General features: G+C 39.6%; 1 protein-coding gene across 1 annotated transcript; it reads right to left on the bottom strand.

The window, feature by feature from the left end:
* Positions 1–2250: 2250 nt before the first annotated feature.
* On the bottom strand, positions 2251–3147 carry LOC117532928 (the record flags this gene model as incomplete). The annotated part of the gene is made up of 1 exon (XM_034196530.1): positions 2251–3147. A coding segment is annotated over one exon (897 nt), but the record flags the coding sequence as incomplete, so codon positions are not given.
* Positions 3148–10998: the final 7851 nt, after the last annotated feature.

The following is a 10998-nucleotide window of genomic DNA, read 5'->3' as shown; positions in this document are numbered from 1 at the left end:
AGTATTAATAATTGTAAATGGCCATTGGTCACACCACCAGTTTGTTTTACTGTAAACTTGGAGAAAGCCTGCGTGCAGAGCAGACCCCCCCTCTCCCTCACACATGCGACTACTTCAAACTTAAAAGTCCAAAGGAAGTTAAATGCAAGCTCTGCGAAAAGACGTTGGTCTATCACAGCTCAACCTCAACAATGCGTTCGCATTTGAGTGCGAAGCACGCAAAAGAGGTTACAGAGAAAGACGCAGCAACCGGCCATTACCAACTTCACTTCAAGGCCATGACGTTGTGATGACATGTTGTCTGCACTATTAAACATGTTCCAGTAAAAGAAAACAACGGAATTCCTTTTGACTGAGTTTTTTTTCTTTCTCTCCCGCGGCGGGGGGGGGTCGGTCGAATAATCGATTATTATTCGCCAGGGCTGCCGAATAATCGATTTTGATCATGGTCAGTTTCTGGCTACCCTAATAGTGACCTGATAGAAACTTTATTATTCACTTAATCACTGATTGAGATGATGAAGCTAACTTTATCTCATACATTCATGAGATTCATGTAACAGTAAGACAGAGAATGTAAGTGTGCACCCATATGCACTATTTTTGTTTTTATAATGCTGTTGTAAATACTCCTGTTGTCTGCTTTGTTCAGACTTAAAGGTCCCATGTCATGGCCATTTCCACTGATCATAATTCCATTGTTGAGGTCTACTAGAATAGATTTATATTGTGCAATTTTCCAAACTCACATTGGTTTCTCATACAGCATCTCTGTAAACTACGTGTATTCACTGAATTTCACTCTCTGCCTTTAACCGCTCGTTGAAGCTCCAATAGCTCCAGCCCCAACCCTCCCTGTGAGCCCAGTGTGATCTGATTGGTCGGGACGTTGTGAATCGCGCTAAGCTCCGTGGAGGTGTTGTTTCCTTGTTTAGCGATACACATCGAAACCATCGAAACACAGCCAAACTCATCCTGAGCACACACAAAGTCACAGCCGAAGTAAAAACAATAAGTGTGGCTTGATATTGAGTAAGAAAAAGGTTGAAAAACGCTGTGAGAATGGGTCTGCAGAGAGAATTTCGCCGCGATCCCAACTGTCTGTTATCAGCCTGCAGCCAGGGAGGAGAAATCAGCTGCTTGCACTGAGTGTGTGTGTGAGGAAGTCCGTGGATTGGTCAATTTGGACCAATCAGCGGGGGCTTAACGAAACGGCTCTGCGGACGTAACATAACGGCTCCACGGATTGGTCCATTTCGTTCCGGGTACGGTTGACATCATGCGTACCCGGAAGAATCAAATGGACAATGACGTATCTCCAACGAGGCGTTTTGGGGAGGTATTTTCTGTTTTAGAGTTTTACTCGCTACAGGGTGTACTTTGAGGGTTTTGACTCTGCACACCGTTTACATGCATAAAAACCTTCATAACACACAAGGGGACGGGTAATAACCGGAAAAGCATGACATGGGACCTTTAAGTCATGTGTGTGATGCCTCATTCAGGACATTCAGTGTCCTTTTTTTAACAGAAGACCGTTGCTAGAAGCTGCAGCTACACTGCAGATGTATTAGTTTTTTGTTTTTGAGGATGGAAAAACGTCACACACAGATATAGGGAGGCTAGACCTATACAATTGATTAATTCAATCAATCAATCAATCAATCAATCAATCAATGTTTATTTATATAGCCCAATATCACAAATGTTACATTTGTCTCAGTGGACTTTACAGTTTGTACAAAATATCAGTATGACAATACGACACCCTCTGTCCTTAGACCCTCACATCGTACAAGGAAAAACTTCCGAAGAAAAACCCACAGTTTAAAGGGGAAAATGGGAGAAACCTCAGGGAGAGCAACAGAGGAGGGATCCCTCTCCCAGGACGGACAGACGTGCAATAGATGCCGTGTGTAAATTGAAAAGATAATACATTTGCAACATAGGTAGTCCAAATGTTTGGAAATGCATGTGTGTATAATAGGAAGATGAATCCACGAGGATATCCATCCAGGATCTATGATCCAGGACCACAGCCACGACTCAAGATCCAGGACAGAGGAGCACAGGATCATCCATGACTCCGGATCCCGGCGTATATAGCCACCAAAAAGAAAGACATTTGGGGAAGCTGGGTTAATCGGAACATGAGAGTACACAGGTATAGACAGAGAGAAGGAAGAAGTAAGATGTCCCCCGACAAACTAAGCCTATATCAGCAAAACTAGGGGCTGAATCTAATCAGCCCTAACTATAAGCTTTATCAAAAAGGAAGGTCTTAAGCGCACTCTTAAAAACGGATAGGGTGTCTGCCGCCCGAACACAAACTGGAAGCTGATTCCACAAATGTGGAGCTTGATAAGAAAAGGCTCTGGCTCCCATTGTACTTTTAGAGACTCTAGGAACAACCAACAACCCTGCATTCTTGGAACGCAATGCCCTAGTAGGACAGTAGGGTATAATGAGTTCTTTAAGGTAAGATGGCGCCTGCCCATTAAGGGCTTTGTAGGCGAGAAGAAGAATTTGAAATTCTATCCTGTGTTCTATAGGGAGCCAGTGTAAGGCAGCCAGAACAGGAGTAATGTGGTCCCTTTTCCTAACTCTGGTTAGTACAGGAGCTGCAGCATTTTGAATCAGCTGAAGCGACTTGACTGACTTCTTGGTACACCCTGATAATAAAGAGTTACAATAATCCAGCCTCGAAGTAACAAATGCATGGACTAGTTTCTCTACATCGTTTTGAGGCAAGATATGCCTGATTTTTGCAATGTTACGTAGATGGAAGTAGGCGGTCCTTGAAATTGATTTTATGTGGGCGTTAAAGGATAAATCCTGATCAAATATAACACCAAGATTCCTTACAGTCTCACTGGAGGCCAAATTAATGCCATCCATGGTTAATATATCCTTAGATAATTTGTTTCGTAGATTCTTCGGGCCAAGTACAATAACTTCAGTTTTGGTCGTGTTTAACATCAAAAAGTTTAAGGTCATCCACGTTTTTAAGTCCTTAAGGCAGTCTTGAATTTTATTTAGATGATTAATTTCATCAGGCTTGATTGATAAATATAGTTGAGTATCATCCGCATAACAATGAAAATGTACAGAATGATTCCTTATAATATTGCCTAACGGAAGCATATATAATGTGAACAAAATAGGTCCGAGCACTGAGCCCTGTGGCACTCCATGGCTAACTTTGGTTTGCGTGGAAGATTCATCATTGACACGTACAAACTGAGAGCGTTCAGATAGATAGGACCTAAACCAGTCTAAAGCAGTTCCCTGTATGCCAACTAAGTGCTCTAGTCTTTGCAATAGGATATCATGGTCGATAGTATCAAATGCAGCACTGAGATCGAGCAAAACAAGAATAGAGACACGTCCCTTGTCAGAGGCTATTAGAATGTCATTTGTGACTTTAACCAGAGCTGTCTCTGTGCTATGATGTGTTCTAAAGCCAGACTGAAAATCTTCAAATAAATCATTGTTTTTTAAGTAATCACACAGCTGTTTTGCGACCGCTTTCTCAAGAATTTTTGAGAGGAACGGAAGATTGGAAATAGGTCTATAATTGGCTAAAACCTCTGGATTGAGGTTGTGCTTTTTAAGAAGCGGTTTTATCACTGCTACTTTGAATGATTGTGGAACATAGCCTGATAATAAAGACATATTCATAATATTTAATAAATAAGTGCTAATTAATGGAAAAACTTCCTTCAACAGCTTAGTTGGAATTGGGTCTAACATACACGTTGATGGTTTAGAAGAGAGAATCATTGAATTTAATTGTTCAAGGTTTATGGCTGAAAAGCATTCTAGTTTACTATCTAGTGTAATATTAGAACTTACGTTTCCGGGAGCTGTTGATAACACTATACGGGTCAAAGGCAAGAGGTCATTCATTTTGTTTCTAAGAGTAACAATTTTATCATTAAAAAAGCACATAAAATCATTACTACTGAGTGCTATGGGAATAGAAGGCTCAATTGAGCTGTGGCTCTCTGTCAGCCTGGCTACAGTGCTGAAAAGAAATCTTGCATTATTCTTATTCTCATCTATTAATGAAGAGTAGTAGGCTGCTCTCGCTTTACGCAGTGCTTTCTTATATTCATTGAGAGTAATATGCCAAATTAAACGAGATTCTTCAAGTTTAGTGGAACGCCATATCCTTTCAAGTTGTCTCGACTTTTGCTTTATTTTGCGGGTTTCGGCATTATGCCATGGAGCTAATCTATGTTGTTTCATTTTCTTCTTTTTCAAAGGAGCAACAGAGTCTAATTTTATTCGCAGCGCATCTGTAGCACTATCAACAACATGATCAATTTGGGGTGGTGTACATTTTGTATAAGTTTCCTCCCTTACATGCAGACATGCTATCGAGTTAAGTATTGGTGGAATCTCTTCCTTAAATTTGGCTATAGCACTAACAGATAGGTTTCTGCTGCAGGAGCTTTTGACTAATGCTTTGTAGTCTCGTAACAGTAATTCAAAAGTTACTAAGAAATGGTCGGATAAAGCAGGATTATGCGGTTCGACTAATAGTTGCTCAATTTCAATACCATAAGTCAGAACAAGGTCGAGAGTGTGATTATAGCAGTGGGTTGGTTTATTTACACTCTGACAAAAACCAACAGAATCTAATATAGAGTTAAATGCAACAGTAAGGCTATTTGTATCATCGTCAACATGAATATTAAAGTCACCTACGATAATTACTTTATCTGTTTTAAGAACCAAAGTTGATAAAAACTCAGAGAATTCAGATAAGAATTCTGAATAAGGACCTGGTGCACGGTACACTGTAACAAATAAGATTGGCTGCAAAGTTTTCCAGGTCGGATGCGTAAGACTAAAAACGAGACTTTCAAAGGAGGTATAATTTAATTTTGGTTTAGTATTGATAAGCAAACTTGAGTCAAAGATTGCTGCAACTCCACCTCCTCGGCCCGTGCCTCGGGCAATATGAGTATTGATATGGCTGGGTGGAGTGGCCTCATTTATGCTGACATATTCTTCATGTCTCAACCAAGTTTCAGTGAGACAGCATATATCAATATTATAATCTGATATTAAATAATTTACCAATATTGCTTTAGATGCTAGAGATCTTATGTTTAAGAGACCACATTTAATATTCCTGTTTTGTTGCACTGTAGTAGTTGTTACATTTACTTTTATTAGGTTATTATGTATGACACCTCTATTAGGTTTTACCTTAACTTGTCCTTGGGCAGACACACACACCGCTAATATTGGGTATTTTATTGGGTTCGGGATTCCTATGGATGACTGCCTAGGAGAGAGCGCAGAGAAGCGTGTAAGACTGCGACTCCGCCTCCTGGTCTCAACTCCAGTTTGTCATGGATTAAGTCCACAAAGCCCTGAAATGTTTGCCGAAATGAGATTTGCACCTTCCAAAGTAGGATGAATGCCGTCTCTCTTAATCAGACCAGGTTTTCCCCAGAAGGCTGTCCAATTATTTACGAAGCCCACATTGTTAATTATGGTTTCATTAATTATGGTTTCTAATTTAATGTCAAGACGAAGAAGAAGAAAATATGGCTGCACTGTTCAGTGTCAATCCTGTGGAGATGGAGGTTATAAATCTCCAAAATAATGTTCAGCTTAAGTCTCAGCAAAACTCACAACATTTCTGGAGCCTTGTAGACCCAGAAAACTATAAGAACATTCACCAAGCAGCACTGAAAATGTCTGCTTTATTTGGCTCTACAGACCTTTGTGAAGCAGCTTTTTCTGACATGAATGTCATGAAATCTAAATACAGAACAAGACCGACTGATCAACATTTAAATGACTATTAGAGTGAACCTAAGTGGGTACACTCCAGCATATGGACTCCATGCAGTGCCAGTCATCTCACTAACTGTAAAAAAGAGTGAATGCACTTATTTTACACGTGCCATAATATGCTTGCAAGGTGGTGATTAAGGCAATGTATTTACTATGTGGGCCATAATAAGAAGTGAAAACATTGTATTTTTCTCTTGGACATTTATGTGAATCTTCAGTGATGTACTTACTATGTTGTCCATATTAATATGTGAGAAATTGTCGTTTTCTTGGACCTTGATGTGAAGTTAAGATTTTAGATAAGCTTTAGGTATTGCAATTTCACACGTGTACAAAAGTAGCTTAATTCAACTGATGAGTGCTATGTGAATAAATGTAAGCGATGCGATGCAAGTAGCTCTTGGCCACTTTCATTTTTTCAAAGTAGCTCTCAGGTGGAGAAAGGTTGGAGACCCCTGCACTAGCCGTTCGAGCATCTTCGCCAGAACTGACAATTTAGAGATTGGCCTATAGTTATTTAAAATAGTTGCCTCCCCTCCTTTTAGTAAAGGCAAGACATAAGCTGACTTCCATATTTTTGGAATTGCATTTGTGCTGAGGGAGAGGTTAAAAAGAGTAGTAAGAGGTGGAGCAATAAAATCTGCAGCTATCTTTAAAAAGAAAGGTTCTACGTTGTCCGGGCCAGCCGGTTTCTTAGGATCTAGCTTGGTTAAAGCTTCATGAACAACATTAACAGTAAAAGGAGTAAAACTGAAAGGGTTTTCCAGACGACGTTTTTCAGAGTCACGGATTGGAGTGTTCACAGAAGCAGAGTTAGAAACAGAATCAAACCGAGAGCCACAGGACACAAAATGCTTATTAAAGCAATTTAACATGGTGGTCTTGTCCGATATAGTGCCAGATGCTTTGGTAAGGCACAGAGGTAGCTCATTACGGATCTCACCGGTGGATATCGATTTTTATGGCTTTCCAAAATGTCCTAGGATTATTTAGGTTTTCTGTGGTAACTGACAAATAGTACTTCGACTTAGCACTTTTGACATGTGAAGTGAAGCTATTCTTTAGCTGCCTAAAACGCAGCCATTCTACCTCTGAGCCTGATTTCCTAGCCTTTGCCCATGGCCTTGTTTCTCTCATGAAGGAGACTGGACAGTTCAGCAGAAAACCAAGGATTGTCTCGTCCCTTTACTCTAAATGTACGCAGGGGTGCATGTCTATCAATGATCTCCATAAAACCAAGATAAAAAATAAGACCATGCAGTTTCTACATCAGCACACATATCGATTTTTCCCCAATCAAACCCAAACAGATCATGAACAAAACCCTGCTCCACAAAATGTTTTATGTCTCTCTTAATAATAATACGAGGTTTAACCTTTTGGACCTTAGTGTCCCTAATTTTGGCTACAGCACAGTGGTCATTCAGATCATTCGCAAATACTCCCACAGATGAGTATTTATAGGGAACATTAGTTAGAATGAGATTAATTAGGGAGGATTTATTAGGGGACTTAATGTTAGGGCGAGTAGGACTGTCAACAATCTGAGTAACATTTAAAGAGATACAAAGGTTTTTAAAATCCTCTGACACTGCAGTTAACCAGTCCCAGTTAAAATCTCCAAGTAGCACTATTTCCTTGTAGTCTAGTTGTGATAAAAGATTTGCTAGTGAAGACAAGGAGTCTTTGACAGCTGAGGGGGGTCTGTAACAACTCACTACCATGACCTGTTGCCCCTTTGCCACTTCTATATTTAAGGCTAAAAATTTGAATTGCTTACTGATAGATTTGGAAACTAATGTGGATAAACTGAACTTATTCTTAACATAAATGGCAACGCCACCACCTTTATTAGGCCGGTCAGAACAATACACATTAAAACCATTTAAGGCAATGTCAGAGGCCAAAATAGATTTGTTTAGCCATGTTTCTGATAAAACAATGACCTCAGCTCGCCCAGATATGGACAAAATCTAGTTTACCTAACAGACTTCGCACATTCAAGTGGATGAGACCCAACCCAGACCTAGTTTTAAAATCAGCAGGAGTAGCGATCTGACTACTACTACTGGGCGGACCAGGGTTAGGTTGTACATTTCCTGACAGTAATAACAACAACAAAAAACAGGCATCTTTTCCTCTTAATCGACACACATTGTCATCTACTGATTCCAAGTCCAGCACACTATCCACTATCCACTATCCATTAAAGGCAGCTCTTTCTGGAATAGTCTCCCAACTGAGATACGGGATTGTCCCACTCTCAATAGTTTTAAAGGTCAACTCAAAGAATGGTTGAGCAACAAACAGATGTGCAATCACCGCTAAATGCACTTTAAGACAGGGGTATCTCCTCTTGCACTTTAGGTAGCTCTTTTATCTTCTCTTGCACTTTATATGTCATAGCTGCTACATTGTACTGCCATGTGGTAAATACTTGTGTATGCTGCTCTTGCTCTTTTGCACTTTTTGCATATCATGTATTTTGTTTTTGCTATGTTTGTAAAATGTAATTTTCTTAAATGTTTTATGTGAGGGACTGCGGATGGAAATTAGCTCAAAGCTAAATCTGGCACTGTTACGCTTGACACGTTTTAATGTTTTAAGTGTTCACTGTGCACTGCCAAATAAACCATTAAATAAAATTAAATGGATAGACGTTAGGAGCTGATTTTTTGACTATTCGACCGCATCCCTTGACTTTGCCAGCTGGTTGAACAGCGCCCCCGCCGGGTACGGAGGACCATGATCCACTGTCACAGCACTCAGGTTTACACAGCCAGAGCATGGGAAGGGTTAATATCATGATTAATTCAATCAGAGCCTGCAGATTTCCTTGGATCAAAAATAGCAATATTAATTCCAGGCTCATGCAATGTAAATTTAAATTAATTATACTGTAAATAATTGGATCTCAATCATCTGTGTAATGAGAGGCGTTTGATTAATCTGCTGAAAATAACATACCGAAATAATCAGACCTGTTTTTTCAGTCTTTCTTTCGTAGATGGAGTGCTCTCAGAATTGAATAAATGCCTGTGAAGTGGATAAGAACCTGAGCACATGTTTTGGATATAGAGATGGATGAGATATGGCTGTGAATGGATTTTTATCCTCATGCAGGCTGTGTCAGTAGAGCAAGGGAGCGTGAGCAGAGATCATTTATATCCAGGACTTGAAGGCTTACTGCGCAGTGAAAGAGACATGTGTATGACTCAAGGGCCCCTCCGAAAGTGGAGGAAAGTAGGCAGAAGGAGGTGCAAAGAGGAGATGCTTGACCTTAGCTTGGGTACGGCTCGTACCCAAGCTAAGGTCAGGGTGGGGTCAGTCATTCTTCTCATGTCTTCCATTTGGAGAAACATTGCAGCAATACGAGATGATGCGAGATGACCCCGCCTTGCAGCAGGGAAAAAACAAATGTACATGTCACTGAGACAAGCAGCTTGTTGTCACAGACCATAACTTTCCTCCTTCTGTTGTTTCTATACCACACTCTGATTTTCAAGCTGTCTGAAGGTTTCTCTTTTTACTGCAATACTGCCCTTGTATCGCATACAGTTAAAAGTTTCCTAAAGGCCTATTTATGACAGACTCATAAATATATACCAGCATTTGTGGCATTTGTGTGGTAACTGATAAAGTATTTTTAGAACTGAAACAGCTTCTTGTTCTGTGGAAATGTAACCTCTTAATCTTCACTTCAATGCCTCTGGTCACTCACTACAAACAATGTTTAAACCCACATAATTGTACATTAGATTCTAGTTTAGATTCCAATGTCTCAAAAGAAACCTAGTATAAAGGTTGAACTTTTTGAAAATGTGTATGATGCACAGGAAATCTTGCATATTTTCATTTGATGAAATGGTAAAACTGTTTTATCATAAGGTCCTGGGTACAAACATCTGACTCAGGGTAAGCATCAGCTTTAATAAAGAGCTTGCCAATGCAGAATAATCTCAGAGTGTACAGTAAGGTGATTTTAATAAATCAACACCAACATAAGGGAACTATATGTACTAGGGTTAAGGGAAATAAGGACAACTTCTAGGGGGATTTATGAAATGTCACTACAGATAAAAAAAAACTATAAAAACCTGATATGACTGTATACATAGCTAAAATGGAATATCAGGAATTACTACACGGTTTAGTTCAATACACAATCCGATTGGTCAATTTGGACATTCCCGAGGACTGCTATTTCTCGCTAGCAGACTGCTGCTAAGGAGGACACTCTGATCAAGGGATTATTTACAGTCCTATCAATCCGCAGAAAGAAGTTGGGTCAATTTAAAGTAAGCTGTGGACAACAACCATTTGTTTTCATCCATCAAGAAACACCATGGAATACTTTTTGAATATTCATTTTTACATTTTTGTGTCAAAGTAACTTTGACACATTCAATGCACATCTGGTCCTCAGACGGAGTGCCCGGAATATGCTCTGCCGATCCGACAGTGAGCTCTGCTCTGAATATCCGAGCGGCCTGTTCCAACCTCTATATATACAGTCTATGGTACCCACCGTAATAACAGCGCTCTGCGTTCACCAACGGTCCAGTCCAAAATATTCAACTTTTTCTACATTTTTAGCAACATTTTGCAACAAATGTGCGCAGCTTACAGCATTCACACGCATTTTCAAGTTATTTTTCAAATTGGTTTATTTGGATCTTTTTTTTGTTTATTATAGAAAAACGATTGAGGGCAGCCGTTTGTGACGAGACAATACACATGCAACAAAATGTGTTTATATATAAAAAAATAAAAACATGACGCTAAATGAAACATTGAGATCACAATAAGACTACATCATCGTGTTCAGAGGGATCACCTAGCAGAAGAAGAGAGACAGGAAGTAAACACTAAATGGAACACAGTATGGGATCTGGCAGTCTTTAAAGACTGGTTAATTGCAAATAAAATGTTAACAGACTGGGACAGTTACAGAAAAATCTTAATCAGTGCTGCCGTCATTTTAAGTTACGTTGCTGTCGTCACAGTTCCGGCAGTTGGTGCGGTTACTACGCAGTATTTAAGAAACGTTTTTCTTAATGGAAGCAATACTATTATTTTTAAATAATTAAAATCAAGATCCCTTAACTTCGCATTGGGATCCTACTTAACTTGTAGGTCTTCTATTTTCTATTATCCCTTACATAACTATTAGCATCTCAA

Source organism: Gymnodraco acuticeps, unplaced genomic scaffold (genome assembly GCF_902827175.1).
Source record: "Gymnodraco acuticeps unplaced genomic scaffold, fGymAcu1.1, whole genome shotgun sequence".
In the NCBI taxonomy this organism is placed as follows: domain Eukaryota; kingdom Metazoa; phylum Chordata; class Actinopteri; order Perciformes; family Bathydraconidae; genus Gymnodraco; species Gymnodraco acuticeps.
Note: the sequence above shows the minus strand (reverse complement) of the source record. Positions and strands in the feature narration are given on the sequence as shown.